This window comes from Strigops habroptila, chromosome 8, assembly GCF_004027225.2.
Source record: "Strigops habroptila isolate Jane chromosome 8, bStrHab1.2.pri, whole genome shotgun sequence".
Classification (NCBI taxonomy): Eukaryota; Metazoa; Chordata; class Aves; order Psittaciformes; family Psittacidae; genus Strigops; species Strigops habroptila.
In genome coordinates, this window is record NC_044284.2 from 25,994,894 (window position 1) to 26,014,655 (window position 19,762).

A 19,762-nucleotide genomic window follows, 5' to 3' on the forward strand; every position below is an offset into this window, starting at 1 on the left:
GCATGTTTGACCCTTTCTGAGGGGGCTGCTCTGCCTGCACCACCTGCAGGGCTCAGCTGCCGGGGCAGAGCACTCACCCCACACTCATTCCCTCTTCCTCTGGTCGCTTTTGGTGTGTTCAGCAGCACGGCAGCACAAGCCCGGCTCCAGCAGAGCCCGTGCATGTGTGTGTGCATGTGGGTGCGTGCGTGCATGCGAGAGCGTGTGCACACAAGGGGATACTCGTGTCCGCTTTGCAATACTTCCACCTACAGAATAAAACCCAGAACGGCAGCGGGAGCAGCCGGCAGCGGCCCTGGGAGCCAATGGGTGCACCACAGCCCCGGGGGGCCGAGCTGGGGGAGGCTTTAGGGGAACTGCGCCAAGCCGGAGCATGCTGCAGGCTATGAGCCTGAGCCCCTGGTCCTCTCCAGCAAACCTGTGAAGAGGAATTCTCTGCCCTGGGACACAAATGGTAATTTGTGCAATTGTTTTCCTTCCACTGAACAATAAAAACTCCTCTTGTTCAGGCCAAGCACTGCTAATTTTAACTTTTTTAAATGCCCCGCTGGGCTGTGGCAGGCGGGAGATGGGAATGGAAAGCTGTTTCCTTTACACAAGTGTTTTTTCCTAAGTGGGCCGTAGCTGCCAGCGCTCCTCTGCAACACCCCCCGAGCGCTGTGTGGATGCCCATCGGCCCACGGCGGAGAGGAGGGCAGGGCAGGGAGCGGCTGCAGCAGGTTCATTTCCTGCCCTGAAGAACTTGCCAGCAACAAGCTTGTGCTTTGGAGGGGGGAGCAACAAAGAGCACAGGGAGAAGAGCCGTGGGCTTGGCACCTCATGGCAGGGGCTGACGTGAAATGACAATTTCACAAACATGTCCTAGCAAGAGTGGTGACCATGGAAAGATTTCCCCAGAAAGGGTCCCTTCTGCTGTCATTAACAGCAGTGCACAAAAGCACACTCTGCTGCACCCGCTGCCACTAACCTGTAGCTTCAGGGGTGGCTGAAGCCCTGATGAGTACTTGTTGGGCCAACTTCCATTTAGAATATGCTTTGGTTGTTTGCTATTTTTTTTCTTCCCAAACCATCCAAAGCTTTTGGTCCATGTACATCCTTCCAGGTCTCTGCCACAGCTGAAAGTGAAGGACAGTCACAACAGTTTGAATTTACTCACTTGCATAATTTTGTTGAAAAATTAGTCAAAACATTTCAACAAAATAGTTTTTTGAGGAAAAGCAATTCTGACCACCCCAGCCAAACTCCCTGCACGCCAGGAGAACCAGTCAGCTGGAACATTTCCCACCAGTTCCTGTGGGCCTCTTTAGTGGTCTCAAATCTTCAAAGTTCAGTGGCAGCACCTTATATTCATCGCAGTATTTCTAACAGTGGCTGCAGCATCAGGCGGTGCAGGAATACTCTCTTTCCCAGGAAGCTGTCCCCATTGCAGTGCACTGCAGTGAGGGCAGGCACTAAGGTGCCATGCTTGGTCCCGGACACTGGCAGGCGTCACCACCGTCTCTGAGCTCCTGCTTTGCTTATGCACAGACCTCCCATGGTCTCCTTTCACTTAGGGTGGCAGATCAGACTGGGCAGCTCAAGGCTTTCACAGCCACTTGCTGTTAGAGCAATGTTTTTCCGGATGCGTCCGAGGTGCAGCGCTCTGGCTTGGGGCGATCCGTAGATCCTGTTCCTGCTTCGCCTCAGCTGCCATCTGCCAGGATGGTGTCTGCTCTGTCAGCGTTGAGCAAACATTTGCCTGTGGCCATCTGGGTTCAACAGTACAGCCTGAGCAACCTTCCTGCCTGCTGTGATGGCTGTGCCCCAGGGACCACATTGCTGAAAATACTGGAAAGATGCAGAGGAAGGACCAAAATATCTTTCATTGCACTTTATCTGCACGGTCTGCCACTGGTTTCTTTGGCATCCTGATATTTTGTCAGTTCTGGTGACAGAACAAGCACAGGGATGGGGCAAAGGGAAACAGGTCATGTACTGCGGTACAGCCTGAGCCAGGAAATTGCATTCCAATTAGCCTTCCAATACCTAAAGGGGCTGACAAGAAAGCTGGAGAGAGACTTTTTACAAGGGCATGTAGGGACAGAACAAGGGGGAATGGCTTTAAACTGACAGAGGGGAGATTTAGAGTAAATAGGATGGAATTCTTCCCTGTGAGGGTGGTGAGGCACTGGCACAGGTCACCCAGAGAAGCTGCGGCTGCCCCATCCCTGCCAGTGTTCAAGGCCAGGTTGGACGGGGCTTGGAGCAACCTGGTCTAGTGGAAGGTGTCCCTGCCCATGGCAGAAGGGTTAGGAGTAGATGAGATTTAAGGCCCCAACTCAAACTATTCTGTGATTCTATGACTGCAGTCCCAGGAGCATACAGGGTTTCAGTTAGAAACAGTGTTGCAGTGGGGCATTGCAGAGTCTGTTTTTACCATAAAAGCATTTCCATGTTGAAGGGTAAAGGTTTAAGCACATTGTCACATACCGCAGAGCAGAATAAAGCCCATATGGATGACAGCGCGCTCAGTCGGAAACAAAAGCTCCATGCAGGGCACTCAGAACCCCAGCTCACTCCTCAAACACGTCCGCCTGCCACTGTCACCGCCCCACAGGGCTGCTGGATCCGCAGAGAGGCACTGCTGCGTTCAGATGTCAATGGGGGGCTACCAAAGCTACCACATCCTTCAGAGGTAAGGTTCAGCTGGTAGAGGGTTTCCATTAGTGACTCAAGCACATGGAAGACACTGAAGAATTTTAAAATAACAAGCATTAAAGAAAACTACTTCTCAACTACTGAGATATGTCAGTGTTGCCTCATCAGCCTCGTGTGACTCCTGGAGGGTGATATAGATGCATAAAGGTCAAACAGCCCTCTCAAATGATTAATTTTTGTCATTTGGAGCTTAAAGAACACATAAGGACACTTTAAAGTCTTGGGAGAGGCATATGAGATCCAGTTGTAAAAATAATGCAGCACCTCCCTTAAAATAGGCTTTGGCTGATGCTTCGAGGTATTGTTGACAGTTACTGCACTGGACCTAGCGCTGGAGTGTGACACAGCGGAGAGAGACTCTGATGCCAACCCCTCCTGGCACATCGCTTGCTTCCTCAGCTGCTCACATTGCCTATGAGCATGACCTGCATTGCATATGCACAACTGCTGTGAGCAAGCTGGCATTTTCACTTTGACACTGCTTTGGGCCACCTCCTGCAACCGATGGCGCAGTGAGTGTGAGGGAACAGCTTTCTTCCGGTCTAATCGAGCCAAAGGGATAGAGAAATTCACAGCATGGCCCGGGGATAAGGCAAAGGAGGAGAGGCTCTCGCTCAGGTGTAGCCCAGTTGGAGCTGGGATAGTCAGACCCTGGGTGCTCCCAGTCATGCCTGCCATGTGCTCCCGGGCACAGCTCTGGTCACCAGCTGCAACCCTACTGCTGTGTATTTAAGCTGTCACTTGCCCAGAAGCTTTCTTCATGACAAATCCTCCAGGCAATGGGATTTTAAGAGCTACAGCCATTCAGGACCATTATTCCCCTTTTGAACAGCTCCACCTGGTAACTGAAGACAGCACACCACTGCCTGAGGGAACCCAGCCTGTGAAACACCCTGGTGCCACTCCTCACACCAACCCCCAGCACATCTTCACTTCTTTACAGCACTGACCTTACATACCTGGGCTTTGAGATCGACCTGCTGCTGTTATTTCAGTAACCAAAACCATTTGTCACTGGCAGAGATGTTGCATAGTCAAGGCCACCATCCATGAAGTTGGCTGAAAATATCGCTTTTTCCCCATGGAAGAACAGACACTGAACTTCCTGCTCACTGACTGCAAGCCCACCAGGTACGCAACCTGCAGCAGATGGTGTCTAGACGTTCAACATCACCAGATATTCCAGCTTTACATGGAAATTAACTTCTGTTCTTCTGCTCTGGAGCGAGGGGCGCTGGACGCACAGAGGGGTTGTTAGCATTCATGCAGGAACACAAACACAGAGGCTGAGTGAGCCCTCTCCATGGCTCACTGTGATGCACCAACTCCTGATGTTCAACAGAGCTTGAGCCAATTGCGCTGCTACTTCACAACTAGGTTTTGCCGCTGCTTTAGACTATCTACTCATATCTAGGGAAAAAAAAGCTACTTTCGGTTCCATACAAACAGTATTTTCCTGAAAGCAGCAAACACATGGAACAGTTAATTGCAGATTTAAAAACCCCAGACAGGTAACCAACAATCAAAGGAAGACATTTCTTTCTTCCCTCTTTTCAAAAAGATATACTTACTTTTTCTATTTCTAGAGAACGGATAGAGATGGGGCCTGGCAGGATGCTGGGCAGCTGCTTACGAGAGTGCACCAGTTCCAGTAAGCTTTTGCCCAACCACAATTTTTTTCTTTCCCTTTCGAGGCCTGCAGAACACATGGCCAAACAGACCGGTGCTTCTCCTGCAGTAACACAGGACACCAGACATGCCACCAGCTTGTTTGGCCCCCAGGCTTGGCCCTCTGCTGTGCTGTGAGTGGCGGTACCAGCCAGGCCACCCTCAGACAAAGCAGTGCAATTGTGAGCAGCATTTGGGGGGAGCCAAGTTCTTTCTTTATGCTGTATTCACAGTCTGAGGACTTGGGGCTGTTGATTGACAAGAAGCTCAACATGACCTGGCACTGTGCACTTGCATCCCAGAAAGCCAACCGTGTCCTGGGCTGTATCAAGAGTGTGGACAGCAGGTTGAGAGAGGGGATTCTGCCCCTCTACTCTGCTCTCGTGAGACCCCACCTGCAGTACTGCACGCAGCTCTGGGGCCCCAAACACAATAAAGATGTGGACCTGTTGGAGCAAGTCTACAAGGCCACGGCTGGAGCACCTCTCCTGTGGAGACAGGCCAAGAGAGCTGTGGTTGTTCAGCCTAGAAAAGAGAAGGCTCTGGGGAGACCTTAGAGCGCCTAAAGGGGCCTGCAAGAAGTCTTTTTACAAGAGCATGTAGTGACAGGACAAGGGGGAATGGCTTTAACCTGATGGAGGGGAGATTGACATCAGATATTAGGAAGTTCTTCCCTGTGAGGGCAGTAAGGTGCTGGCACAGGTCACCCAGAAGCTGTGGCTGCCCCATCCGTGGCAGTGTTCAAGGCCAGGTTGGACAGGGCTTGGAGCAACCTGGTCTAGTGGAAGGTGTCCCTGCCTGTGGCATGAGCAGCCCTTCCATAGGGGGTCACATGCAGCTGGCGGGGGAGCAGTTTAACTTCCCAGAGATCCCCACTCACCTACTCCAAGTGTTGCCTTTCACTTGCGCTGGAAGCCCATCAACATCCCAAATGCCCAATTCATGTGCAATGGTCGAAGTGATGGCAGTTAAGAAAATTAAGTTTAGTTTCAATGTATTTGATGTCCAACAGCCAGTACAAAAAAAAGCTTTATATTTTATTTCTTGTAAAAATCTTTTAACACATGCAGACTAAAACCAGTGTAAGAAAGTATCCACCATCATTTAAACAAATAACTATACTTAAATATAAGTGTCTGCAATTGACTTGTATAAAAATAAGGTATGTTTTGCTTTTTTACAGAAATCCATTCTCCAGTTCTCATATCAATAAACAATACACAACTCTAATACATACAATTTAACCTGATCCTTGTTTTCCACCAATTTGATACTGCTAAGGTTTCATGTGCAAAAGTTGGTAACAGTTTCTTTCCCAAAAGAAAAAAAAAAAAAGTCTTCTACATGTTTTAGAAAATTAGATATTGGGTTTAAATTAATCAAATGCTAACCAGTTCCTTTGTTCTCACATAAAGAGTCCACTGCTGTGTTACTATATACAGGCTTAGCTAGGAGCGGGTGCGGGGGCTAACCTCAGCGCCTGTGCCTGCTGTGTCCTGACCGGCTGCCGCTGTGGTGTTTGCCCTTGTGGGACCTCTCAAAGGAGCGGGATCTCTCACGCCGGTCTCTGTGGTGTCCCCGCTCATGCCGGTGCTTCTTGGCAGCATCAGAATGATCCCTGGATTTGCTCTGCGAACGCGAACGGGACTTTTTCCTTTTGTGACCATGTCTATTTGCACTCTTCAGCTCCTCCCTGCTGTGTTTGGTCTTCAGGTGCGGTGAGCCATGATTGTGGTGTCGGCGAGGGCTGCCGCTGTGGCTGCGGGACCTGCTTCTCGATCTTGAGCTGTACGTCCCAGACAGGCTCCGCCTATTGTTGTAGCTTAGAGAGAAGTGTTCAAAAGTTAAAATGTGTCTTCCACACGGAAGAGAATTACTTTCTCCCACAGGAAGAAATGTAATCCTAATAAATGATGAATGACAGTGACCACCTCAGAACATGCCTTTGAGTCAAGTTCCTTTGAAAACAAAAAGCCCAAACCAAACCCAAACCTGGAACGCGCCACCTTTTGTAATTGTTCCTCCTTGTCAAGAATTTCCCCCTCAATGCCAGACTGGAAACTGGTTATTGCCTTTTTTCCTTCAGTGATCTGACAAGTCAGCAATACTTAGGGGAACACGTCAAGACCCAAGCTGGCAGTTTCCAACTTGGATGTCAGCATCAAGATTCTTTATGAATATCTATATAAAGCCAGTAGCTATTGCTGCATCACCCTGCAGAGCTCTCCGTCTTCCCCAGCCACAGAAGACAGGCAGGGCACTGAAGAGCCAGACAGCGCATCTTGCAATACTGACAGAAATCACATTCTCCAGTGCATTTGGAAGAAAGCTGTGACATGTGAAACTGACTCCTATGACACTTCTCACTATTTCAAAGTGGACCAAGTTCCAAGAAACTGTTTTAATTTATAATGAGTTCCTTGTGGAGATCATGCAACAGGGTAAAACTACCTTACACTCATCATGTGCAGTTCGCATAGTCTGAAGCTTCCATTTTACAGCACAGCTTTTACAGCTTGAACTATTAACAGCACAGCTACAAACAGAACTGTTCCATGTTAAGAATCAAAAGCCTAAAGCCCAACCCAAGTCTCCCAACTTTTGCTGGCCAGCACTCAGAAACTTGTGCATCTACAAGCTACCTGGAGTGGCCCTATTTCTTGGGAGTGAAGAGCCCTGCTGAAATGTCCCAGAGAACTAAACATCACCAAAAAAAAAACCAAAAAACCACCAACCCCAAAAAACACAAAAAAGACATCCACTCCCCAAGCCCCCGCCCCTTTTCCCTGCAACCCCCACCAACCAAACGAAAATGCAGTACTCACTGCCGCCTAGGAGTGTGAGATCGAGACCGTGACTTTGTTCTTGACCTAGATCGACTGGCACTTCTGCTGCTTCTACTTCTCTTACTTTCTTTTCTCATGCTTGGGGGGAAAAAAATTAAATAGGGTTACACTTCTGAGGTACTCATTACTTCCATTAAATAGCTCAGAAGTAGTTCACTGTACTTCAGTTGAAGAAACAGCTTTTACAGAAGTATGCTTTTTATCAGGAAGACTTTTACCTACCCATTGTAAGGGCTCTTTGAAGCTTGCTGCCTCTCTTCTGGCTCTTTTTTAAGGGTTTTGGTATTCAAAGATACTGGACTCTTGTCTTCAGTTTTTACTTCTCTCGGGGAAGCTAAGAAATTTAAGTTCAAAATTAGGTATTTTATTCACAGACTTTGTCATAAACAAATTGTATCCTCTATACACCTTTACCAGTCTTTGCACAAAACATAAATATGAACTCAACAGCTACTATTTCATTTCATCTTTCCATTTGTAGTACACTCATAGAAGAGAACACTGGAATGTGGTACTTGAGGGGAGACACATCATTTAAAGCCAACTGCCAGGGCAGGGGCGGGTAGAAAAACACTGTGACCTTGAAGCCAAGCAGACAGGCTCATCTGAGATTTCATCCAGCAGGGCCTGAGTGGTACAAAAGAAGAGCTGCCCTTACAGCTCACAGATACAGATATTGTTATCTTGACACTTAATTCCTGATACTATAAAAAGAATTAAGACTGAACAGCAAAACTACAGATTTCATTTTTATAGTAGTTGAACAAATACAATAAACAACAGAAAACTTATCTGGTTTAGAAGTAAATCTGTCTCTACAGATATCTGATGCAGCCCAGAGACGGATCAACCTCGTCATGGAAGGGCTACTATGCAAGACTTATACATTTCTGTCTGGCCTGCTGACAGGAAGGCAGAGGTGCAGCATCAGGACTTAAAACCACAGCTTCCTCACTCAGTAAGGATCAGAGGTTTGATGTAGAACTACAGACAGGGAGAGTTCTGCCAGCTTTCCCTCACTTCGTCAGCTAGCAAGAAGCCTTCTTCCTGCCACAGGTCCTGCTTTCATTCCACCTTTTCTAACCTATGCCCCCACTTCACAGAAATAAGAAAAAGCTCTCATTGTTTAGTAAGAAATTTACACTTGCCAGCTCAAAGACCTCTGGAAACTCAGGTGTACTGTTCTTAAGGAGAAATAACTGCTACAAATACTGCTTTCTCAGAATATATTCAGAGTAAGTTCCTGAAGAGGCCATATAAACAAACAAGAGCCTGTGCCTTCTACTTTGCACACCATCACTAGACCGATGCTGCTCACAGCAGCCTTCAAATTTCATTGGTGGTTTACAGAGCAATAGGACTTTAAGAGGTAAAAGCACCGCCACAAAACTAACTCTTCTTTATCATTAGAGTTCAGACAGATTTATTAGCTGGTTCAAGATACACATTACATCAATGTGTTCCCCCTAATGCCAAGACGGCACCATGACTTTCCCCTCTCCATTTCCTGACCACAGGCTGTTTTCCTTCACTGCACTTAAACATTTGACAAGTATATTAAAAAAAAGCACAGAAAGCAATTTTCAGAGATAGCTGCTGCAAAAGGAAACAGGCTACCGTGACATCCCTCCTAACAGATTAAATCCAGAAAGTCTCTTCACAACACAATAATGTAAACTCTTGGGTCTGGACATTTTCATAATTATCTTAAAGGTGCTTATTAATATATCCCTCTCCCATCTGCGGAAGAATGGAGTATAACATCCCTTTCCCCTCCAATCTGCCATTTCAAGGTATTGAAACTAGTTTTATAATTTGTTCTATGAGAACACCTGAATTGTCTGACAGCTCAAGCAGCAAGCCTTCCCCCCACCTTCCTCCCCCCAGCACCCTGGGACACATATCTAGAAGACTTACCAAATAGTACTATGCAAGTTTCTGTTCAAAAAATAAACTTACATGGTTTGGACGCAGGAGAAAAGCCGCCCAGTGTTGAGAGTGCTGGAGTTCCATCCGGATTTAAACCTTTTGCCTTTAGTTTAGCTTCCTGTAGTGCCATTTTTCTCTTTTCTACTTCTTTATCCAGAAATTCATAATTGGGCTGTTGAAGTAACCATGTGGTAAGAAGCTGAACTAATGCAACTCATATCTCCATCTCATTTGTGAAAAATACTCAATTATCTTTCAATCATCTCTCCAGTAATGTGACTACCATAATTTGTTCTCATACTCCCCTTACAGGAGCAGCCTTTCCAACATGCTTTGACAGCCATGAGACAGCCCAAGCTGCACTGATTATTCAGTAGGAAAAACAAACATCTCAAAGTTACCTTCTTTCTGGTATAGAGCTTAAGAGTTGTTAAGCATATCTCCTGAATCTCCTCTTCCGTGGTGCCAAAGAGCAAGAACCAGTGAGGACGGGTAGGTAGTGGAATCTGAAAATGGCACAACCAAAAACTTAACAAGAGATTACAGACCAGGCTTTTGTTTTGAATATTTTCATTAATTTTCTTGAAACCAAATTACTTGCAATCAAAGACAATGCTAACTAAAGACAGGTGAAGACTCACCTGCAGAGCTCTAGCAGCAAGATAAATACAAGCACATGCTATAGTCTCTGGCTGAAAGCGAACAAACACATTTGTTCGAAGGCTGTCATTCATGTAATTCCTACAACAAAACAAAACAAAAAAATTGTGAAAGGTTGGATCTCCAGTTTCTATCTTTTTACTTAGAGGATAACAAGGATATCAATACTGGAGACTCAATTGACTTTATTATTTTTTCTGTTATTATATTTAACACTTGGTTTCTTTTGAATTATTGCATTTGATGCTTACATTTGTTACTTCTGTAACAAAGTCTGCACCACTGCCATTGTTTTGAAACCCCAATGCAAGTAATAGTATGTCATGGCTACTTCCCATGTAGGTATGTTAAGTTACACTGTGAAGTGTCCACCAAGTTAGCAATCTAACAAAGTACTTTTTACCTGTCCAGCTGTTTGCTTTGAACACCAATGTTCTTGTATTCAAATATCAGTATGAAAGCAAGGTGTATTTTTAACCTACCATTTTCCAAAGGCTAGATGCAACCTATAAAGTTCACAAAACATTGCATTTAAATCCTACATGTGCCTCAAGTCACATTAACTTCATCCAGAGAGAAGCATCCAATTTGCTCCCTGAGTGTTGGAAAAAGACCCGCAAGTTAGTAATGGGTTTCCCACTTCACTAAGCTACTGTTTTTTCACCATGGCGGCACTACCAAGCAATACATGCCAAGAGAGACACTTAAACAGCAAAGACCTCCATCAGTTTCTAAATTACTGAGCTACAGGAAAGAAAGAAACAGCAGTCAGTAAGTATTGACTCTACAGAAAACCATGCCCAGTACGGCTGCTAAGTGAACATGCTGCATGCACTGCAATTTTCTTTTTTAACTCAAGTTTAGCCAAATGCTAAATCAACTAAATAAACGCTGGCAAAATTCTACCCAATGTGTCCTTTAAATACACTACAGCATACAGTAGCTAGGCAATAAATACATTTAGAGACATTTTTAAGTTACTTCTAAAAACAAATATACAAATCCTTTTGACACCCAGACAGAACTAGAAGATGCTGCCCGATGGATATGGACCACTTCAGTGAATCTCGGATGAGAGCTTGCACTGGGTTGGCTGGAGAGAAGGGCAGCCAAACAGGCCATCCCCAGGTCATGGGCTGAGGTGCAGAGGGCAGAGCTCTATGACTTACCATCATGGACTACCCTTTAATTAAAGAGTAGAAAAAAGAACAAAGTTAAATTGAGTTCTCCATTGCTATGTTGGAATCAAGCCATGAAAATAGTAAGCAGAAACAAGCACTAAAATATTTTAAAAGCATAGATTTGTGTAATAACTTACATCTCATTGCTTTGCATATGGATCATCAGGCTTGTTATTTCTGCTACTATTTTCCTGGCTAGGAAAAGAATGGAAAGTAACTTACCAGGCTGTCTGTACCAGGGTTTGGTTACGTTCACATTCTAAGACTTGTAAATACATAACAATGATCTGAGGAATAAGGGGAAGAAAAAAAAAAAAAGAAACCAAAAAACACACAACTCAGTTTTAGTATATAAAGCAACAGTATAACCAAACAGTACTCCAAAACTACTGTCTCCTCCTTTTCTAAGTATACACCGTAATCTCACGTCAGCCAATCATGTTCAGACAATTCTTAATCTTAGTACTTTTCTACGATTTTCAAAACCTGCCACCATCAACATTTCCCACGGAAGCAATTTCTACCAAAGCCAGTATGACTATTTGTCCAAGCACTCTGGCAAAAGCATTCATCATAATGACTAAAACATAAAGAGAAGAAATCAGGTCATTTTTTACACCTGCATTTTTTGCTCCACAACTCGCAATGAGGCCATCAAAGTAGAAAAATATTTACAATTATTTTTAAGAACTCACCTTATGTGGATGCTTGACATGAACACAAAATCCCAACTCCTTCAGTACCCTTCTTTCTGCTTTGATTACTTGATTTTTGGTGTTTATGTAGTTCTGATCAAGTATCAGGGGGCTTGGAGTCCTATAGTTTGCAAGAAATAAAATCAAAACTGTTTTGCATATCCAAAAATAGCGTCATCTCTGTTTTCCCTTCCAACCAACTAATGGCAACAGAAACCTGTTTTCAACTCCTGCAAGCAAGTTTAAGCATTAATCTTGTGCTGTCCAAGTTTAGATAAACTAGTTTAGATCCTGCTTTTGAGTACCTACAGATAAGATGGCCAAGATAAAAAAAAAAAAAAAAAAGAATTAAAAAAAAAAATCTCTGGCTACTGTGTATGCCAACTATTCTGGTCCAGCTGCTGGAACAAAGTCAGCTTTACAGTCAAGATCTCAAAGAGCCTTTGCACTTCATGACAGAGGTGGGGAAGGAGTGTGATACAACTACCTTTGCTAGATAGGACTTCAAAGCAAAAGTAAGCTAGAACGAGTTGGGTTGTTTTACTGATATTAAAAGTAGCAAGCTTGTGCTTTAGAAATTGCAGTTCCCTACACACTGGAAGACATGATTATTCCTATCTCCTGAGAAGACAGCCCTGCTTCTGTGATCTACAAGAAGCCTAGTAAAGAAAGGAATTTAACCTCTGAGACAGTGGCAGATCTGCCCATGGCTCTGAATGCTGCACCCACTAATCAGCAGATACGTCACGTGTGCTATTTGCATTTGCAAAACTAGAGCTCATTTCACAAAGATTCTGAAGTGTAGCACTATGAAGTCCCAGTTCTTTCCAGATGCAACACCTGAACTCTCCAAAGCCTTTTTTAAATTTTAACTGTTGTATGCTTTGCACACAAGTGTCACGCTCCATTCCGTATTCTTTTCTTTGTCCGTGCTTACACCTGACCTTTCAACGTTCCACATTGTGCATTTTAATCCACTTCCACCTAAAGACAGACCAGCTTATTCCCCTATTTGTAATATGCCTCACATTCCACACATTTTCCAATGCACAAGAATGTTTTTGTGACTAGTTACACACTAATAAACCACAGCCTGTTTACACAATAAACCTAGCACACTCCAAGCACTGGTGACAAATTTATTTTACATTACCTTCAAAAGAAGGAGTAAAAAAATTCAAAGTGGATTCAAAACGAAGCAAAGTGTATTTTTTCTGTTTTATCAGACAAATATTTCACTACTAACTTGTCTTTTTTGAATCCATGTAAGTTCCACAAGTGGATCACACCTCTCTCCTGATAGGTCACACATAGTATAAAAAAATCCCACTCAAAGCCCCCTAGGTTTCCACCCCAGGAAAAAAGGGTTAATTTAATTACAAGGCTAGCTGGACAGCTTCCCAACTTCAATAATCCACAATTCATGCCGACTCCTGCAGTCACCTGGAAGGATGCTCATTACCGCTGGCCAAAGGATAACACGCTAGTCACTTCGCTAATAAAAGCATCATGTTGTATAACCATGCACCTGAAGTGTGAGCTCCCCCTACTCTTCTCAAGGGGCTGAGAAGCAGCTCCCAGGAGGTCTGAACTACTGCATTTTCTTGGTGCCAGGAAGAACCTACAATTCCAGTACAAGCCTTACTGCTTCTGCCTCCTAAAAATATCCAAAAATATTTTTCCAAATCACATGAAATTAACTTCTTTGGTTAAGTGTTACTCTTGCTCATCAGGCCAAGTTTGCAAAGTTTGTGATTTCAGCTACTCTAAATATAACTCAATCAGAATACGAGGGGTTTTGTTTACTTCTGTGGATCTTTTCCATGAACTAGCAAAGAGTAACCTTTAAAGCTTCTTTATGGTAGCCTCTCTACTGAGTTTTATTTTACCTGATCACTCCAGCACTATAAATGCTGTCTGAACACAATGCTCCGGAGTGGGAGACTAGAAGAACCAAGCTGAAGTTCTTCTGATTACTTCCAATATGATTTCAACTAACTGGGTTTTATAGTAACATTTCTTCCAATATTGCTTTACGCAATTTTACCAAGATACCACTGGTATTAACAGGATCTGCAAGAGATCATCCAGAGCAAGTTTAGGTGTCCAGGCTCACCTTATCTTGTTAGCATAACACTTCACCAGAGGTAACAAACCTTGGATGAAACAGTTAGGCAGCTATGGCTCCCAGGCTAAAAAAACCCCCAAAAAAACCAAACCACCAAACCCCAAAAAACCAAAAACCAACACCACTGGGACAACACGACTGCACAGGATCATCCAATAACCTGCCAGAGTGTATCTTCCACGTGTCTCTGCATTCTCTGACATCTACGTAAGAAAGTCAGTATTATGAAAACACAGTAAGGTAGCTTGAAGAGCAATAGGAAAGACTGAGCCTTACTGCACAAACAGTTCATAACTTTGGTTAGACATGTTCAACAGCAAAGGAATAGGAAACTTAGAATTATGACACTCGAAAGCGTGCTTTACTCTGTTGTCCCATGTTGGTCACTTATGACACACAAGTTCTAAGTATCTACAGATGTACCGAAGCCATGAAAATCACTAGTTTATCCAGACAGTATTTCAAACAAATGCACCCTTTTACCAACTTATACAAAAATAAAAATCTGCAGAAGACTTTATTTTGCTCCTCATTACCAGCAAAAGTCAGGCTCTCCACTGTATTAAGATTTACCAATTGAGTACTTTTGCCATAAACTCCCAAAGTGTTGGTACACATAATTATTTAGAAGTTGGAAGCTTCAGAGATTTCCCTTTGGAAAACTTCTTGGCTTTCTACTAAGAAAAAAAGAGGAACTTTGCTACTGTGTTTGCTGCACTTTGTTCTCAGTCCAAGTAGCAATCATGTTAGGTCCAAGTAACAAAAAGAAAAATAATTTTTAAGCTTATATATAAAGATACAAGCTTCAAGCCCTTTGTAGCCAAGTAGTATTACATATCCTTACTTTGAATCTGTTCTTACAGATCAGCACTAAAGCTCCAGGCAAGACTTTACAACAGAGAGCACACAGAGCCCATTCTGGTAAGTCAGTCTAACACTTGAAGTTACTTGTTACGCAAACTTTAGAGATTGCGTGACAACTCAGATTAACACACATTATAATGTGTTTGTAACAATAAACCCATTACATATACCCTGACAAAGGAGACCTAAGCTCTACACAGCTACAGCTTCATTTGATGCAATATTAAAATTTGGTGTATTTGGAATGCCTAATACTTTAGAGAAAATGTGCCTTGCATGTAGTTTTGTTCGTAATGCAAAGTACTTCTGACCAGTACAGTGTAACACCAGCATCTCATTTCAAAGACCAGATCTCTCTTATGCCAGCCAGTAAGAGAAAAGAAAGCAAGTTCTATATTTGTCTCCAACATTGCAAATACAAGCACCGCAGATTTATAGAACAGTTTGAAGAACACTAAGTAGTGTGTATGATTAACACAGTCCACTTCCAACCCAACTGCATGAACCTGTTTGCTGCAACAGAAGAACAGCTGACTGAGCATCTCAAATCAACATTTGTGAGATTACACAACGACAGGAGTCATATTCAGTTCCAGTCTTATAGGGACTTTCTACAGCTTCAAGGGACATTTAAGGTAAATGAAATCAACTTCAAACTACATACTACAAGTTAAACAGTAGTTGCACTTTGCTCAGAACACAGATGTTTCAGGACACAATTTTTTAAAAAGCAGGATTTTCATAATACGAGCTTTTCTCCATGCACACAAACATTTTTACATGCAATACTACATGACATACGCTCGTAAAAGATCTAAAAGGAAATATGCTTGTCCAGAACACTTTTTAAGCTTTTTCTTACTTGTCAGCATTAGAAATACCACCTAGCAGTAACTCAGTTCACTACAGGTCTTACAAAAAGACAATTCCAGTGCAATTCCCAGTTCTGCAAACACATACATGTAAGGGACTGCTTACATAAAAATTTATATAAAAATAGCTTTACAAATTCAAGTCTTCCGTATCCATGTGAAGGCATGAATTCAAACTGCAATTATACAGAGCCAGAAAGTGGAACTAAGAACCCAAAACTGTGTAAGAGAAAAAGCAAGCCTACTCAAACTTCATGTGGAGGTTAAGAACTTCAGTTAACAGAGATGCTAGACTAGAGACGAAAAGAAAAGTACAGCAGCCTAACTGATGATTTCAGTTCTGGGTTGTGTGTGAGAAACTAACTACAGCCTAAGTGTTAGCTTCAGATTAAAAAAAGATATTAAGCTAGTATTCTAAAAACCTGGACAGCAAAGAAAAAAGCTTATAACAAGATACAGGAGTTCTTCCAAATGGTTCACCAGCGGCCAACCTGTTAGTCCCCCGATTCCAGTGACCTATTCTCAGAGCACTGGCTTCTCCTTGGGGATTTTCGATACTTCACTCACTGTTGCCATGACGACAGCTTCATCTTTATGTACCACTCCACATCACCCAGGCTTTGGTAAATGTAGCTGGTCGCTGTATAGTCGGTTGCAAGGGAAAAAAGAGTTGAAGTTAATAACGTGTACAAATTATGTAACTGTAATCTTGTAAAAAGTACAGAAAAATGTTTACATCCTGTTTAAAGGAGAAAAGCAAGTCTGAATGTCAGACTTCAACATTTTTAAGATTAATTTCATGCAGATTCACTCAGAATCTCAAAGCAATACCCATTTCTCCAGAAAATAATGGGTAGAAGTGCATGATTTCTCTTGACATGATGCATTTTAGACACCATGTAACATGCACAAGTGACATTCTGATTTGGAACAGGCTAGCTGCAAAGATTTAAGTTCACAGGTTAAGTTCAGTTTCTCTGATCCTTCACACAGCACCAAGAAACAACTAATTGGTATTCTCACTGCAAAGAAAAGCACTGCATATGATTAATCAACCTTAACTGCCTGGATCAAGGCCAAAACATTACAAACCACTGAAACAGCTTCAATAATTCAATAATAACCAGACTCCCTTATCTTAACTGCAGTAAGAAACAATACCACCAAATTCACATTCAGCATAACTTCACACAATTCTCTCAGTGCCATCAGGGATAACAACTTCAAAAAAAAAAAAAAAGAGAGAACAAAGCTAAGCACCAAAGCATAACACCAAGTCATTCTTGTTTGATCTAAAACTAACTAGGAAAACAACCACAAGGCAAAAGTTTTAGATTCAACAGAAGCATAACCAGGATAAAGACACCAACAAAAAGCTGGCTTCCCTAAGAGATTTCTACTCTGCTTCTCAGAAATGGTTACACAACACTAAACACAGCAGAGAAATAAAAGTGAATTTTAGAATATAGCTAAAGACAAAATCCTTTCTGTAACTATGGATTACCTTAAGCTTTAAGCAACTGACCACAAAAAGCAAAGCTACTTCATCACAACTCATGTCTCCAATCGCGTACTCTTAATACTGCTGCACGACAGGTTTAATAGCAACTTAGGAAACTCCTTCCCTCAACCATTCCTTGTTCTTTCCAATATGTCAAGTTAACTTGCTTCATACATGAAAACATACATCGCTTTACGCACACAAAAGCAGTATTCGGCACTCACAACTGAGACCACCTCTAACTCAGCAGACAATTATCCAGATCTGCACACAGATCAGGTAAGCTTACACTCCACTGACACAAGCACTCAGCACCACGAAAAACCACAATCTCACTTTTTGCAACTAAAGATGCCTTCAGCTTCCAAGACTCGATTACACGTTAGTTGTTGAAGTGGCAGCATTAAAGCTGCAAAAACTGTAGGCCAAACCATGCTTTTTTTTTTTTTTCCAAATACTTTCCAAAAATTCTTTTTCTAGAAAGTAATACTATCATTACTGGGAAAAGCTAAGCTTTCCTTGCCATGGCAATATCTGGATGGCTACACACTAACAAGACAAAAGCATTAAGGCTACTGAACACAGTTATAAGTCTGGAAAACATACAATAACCCACTAATTGGCTACTGATACCTAGTATCGACTACCTTCCAAGACTACAAGGCATCAAAAGCCAGTTAGCAATGGACCTAAAACTACAACCATGGACCTAAAACTAGAACCGATGCTCATGACTCGTAGCTATGTAAGTAACAAAAACACATCTACCTAGTAAACAACAGCAGAAAAAAATCAGCATTGAACTGTACTGCCTACACAGCAGCCAATGAGCACTCCCTTCTCAGTTTTAGGTCGTTGAACTTAGCCTGGAAAGATACTGTGAATTGAAAACTGCAGCATATATTAGTGACAAGAGATGCTTATGTTCATAACGAAGCTAATCTTACCTTTTTGCTCTTAACTGACGTAAATGATGGAACACGTTAATCACGTCCCTTATACGACGAGGTGCCTCCTCGATCTTGGATGCAAGATTGATGCAGGCCATAGCAACAATCTGAAAGGAAAATCAATTTTCATAAGAAAATTATGTTTAATCCCAGTAAAAGCAGAATTATACAACTTTAGAAAGAAAAACCGTGGTGTGAAGGCTCGAAGAAAGCAGCCTGTTTGGTGTGTGGCTGGCCAAACACAGGCGCTCAGCACAGTGCTTAGGGCCTCCTCCTCCTCCTCCCCTCCTTTCTCCCTTCTCCCTTCCCCAACCCCGCTAGGCTGTGGGGTGCTCACCTCGAAGCTGTGCTTGACGAAAGACTTCGAATAGAAGAACCGATGAAACAGCACCTGCCCCGTCGCCATCGCCACCTATGAGCGCAAAAGGGAGAAGGAGGAAGAAGGAACGGGAGTCAGTCGCCGGGCCCAACCGCCGCCGCCATTTTGTGTCAGGCACCAGCTGGCGCCGCCACCCCCCCGCGCAGCCGCCACACACGCCCTTCCCGCCGCGCCACAATGGCGGCGCCGGCCCTTGCTCCCTCCCGCCCCGGGAAGGCCGCGGGGCGCGCACCCACCTGCGGCAGGCGGAGAAGGATGCCGGCCGCCTGGATGAGCTCGCAGCCCAGGATGCGCAGGTCAGTCTCGCACTGCAAGTCCAGGCCGTCCTGCATCGAGGGAGTGGGCGAGAGACGCTCCTCGGGGATGAGCGAGTGGTCGATGGTGAGCGACACCTCCGAGTAGAGCCGGTCACCGATAAGGATGCCAGGGGCGGCGGGAGCCGGCGGGGCGGCAGCTGTTGCGGCGGCAGCAGGGGGGCCCGGGTGTGCGGCGGCGGCGGAGGCCATGATGGCGGAGCGCGTCCGCACCCGGAGCCGGCCACGCACAGACTAGCCCGGCCTGCCGCTGTGACGCAGCGCACAATGGCGCCTGCGCGCGGCACGACGGGAAAAAAAAGTCCGCCGGCCCCGCCCCGCGCTCGCGACTTCCTCCCCCCGCCCGCAGCCGGCCGGTACCGCGCCGGGCCCGTCGGCAGCGGAACGGGGCGGGTGGGGCCCCAGCTCTCCCTGGGGGGGCGTCGGCCCGGAAAGAGTCCCGCGGCTTAACATCCCCTTCGGCCAGCGAGGGAGACATGAGGACGCGCGTTGGGCGTCGCTGCGGAGGAAGCGGGCGCCGCGGGTGTGACTGCAGTGGATGGAGAGGGGCGGCTGGTGTTTATTCGCTTTGTGATAAACAGCATGTCCCGCTGCAGAAGAGCTTAAACAGTGTAAAGTAACTGCAGTGCGCGCTTCACGGCAGCAGAGGGAAAGGAAATTCGGCTAGTTAAGCTGCGTTTTAAAGGCCGCATTGGTTCCCCGGCTCATGCCCTGGGGCTGCAGTACGGCCTTTGGCACGGGCAGCATGTCACACGGGGGGGAAATTCTGTAAAATTGAGTAAGAAAATAAACAGGATGGCTGTGGCGCAATACTGACAGAGGGTGGGCTGTTTGTTCCGGGACAGGAAGCACACTCCAGCAAAGTTATCTTCCACTTCATTTATTAAGAAAAAGAAAGGTTAAAGCAGCTACTGCAGGTTAAACCATTGTACGTGAATAGATACTGAATGTTGAGGATGAGCCTCACACTGAAGAACCACCCTCCCCAGCCATTCCATCACCCCGTGTTTGTCTCATGTCACCTGAGGATGTTGGAGTCCCCGGCCCCACAGAACCCACTGCCCAAGGTGACAGCTGG

General features: G+C 44.5%; 1 protein-coding gene and 1 long non-coding RNA gene across 2 annotated transcripts; both read right to left on the bottom strand.

Moving 5' to 3' along the window:
• Window positions 1-718: 718 nt before the first annotated feature.
• Window positions 719-2,499, bottom strand: LOC115612357. The gene is made up of 2 exons (XR_003992959.1): window positions 2,470-2,499; window positions 719-1,713 (listed from the first exon to the last, which is right to left on the bottom strand). It is a non-coding gene; the product is annotated as an uncharacterized LOC115612357 (long non-coding RNA).
• A 2,882-nt stretch (window positions 2,500-5,381) lies between these two features.
• On the bottom strand, window positions 5,382-19,495 carry CCNL1 (cyclin L1). The gene is made up of 11 exons (XM_030496571.1): window positions 18,607-19,495; window positions 18,329-18,403; window positions 17,989-18,098; window positions 11,677-11,797; window positions 11,204-11,268; window positions 9,782-9,881; window positions 9,542-9,646; window positions 9,171-9,312; window positions 7,434-7,545; window positions 7,191-7,289; window positions 5,382-6,187 (listed from the first exon to the last, which is right to left on the bottom strand). The coding sequence occupies exons 1-11, from the start codon at window positions 18,874-18,876 to the stop codon at window positions 5,839-5,841; spliced, it is 1,548 nt and encodes a 515-aa protein (XP_030352431.1). The 5' UTR covers window positions 18,877-19,495; the 3' UTR covers window positions 5,382-5,838.
• Window positions 19,496-19,762: the final 267 nt, after the last annotated feature.

Excerpts from the sequence above, each read along its gene's own strand:
- CCNL1 (XM_030496571.1), bottom strand. The coding sequence starts at position 18,876 with ATGGCCTCCGCCGCCGCCGCACACCCGGGCCCCCCTGCTGCCGCCGCA. Across the intron at positions 18,404-18,606 it reads TCCTTCTCCGCCTGCCGCAG|GTGGCGATGGCGACGGGGCA; the intron begins GTGGGTGCGCGC and ends TTGCGCTCATAG. Across the intron at positions 11,798-17,988 it reads CGTCAGTTAAGAGCAAAAAG|GACTCCAAGCCCCCTGATAC; the intron begins GTAAGATTAGCT and ends TGCAAACTATAG.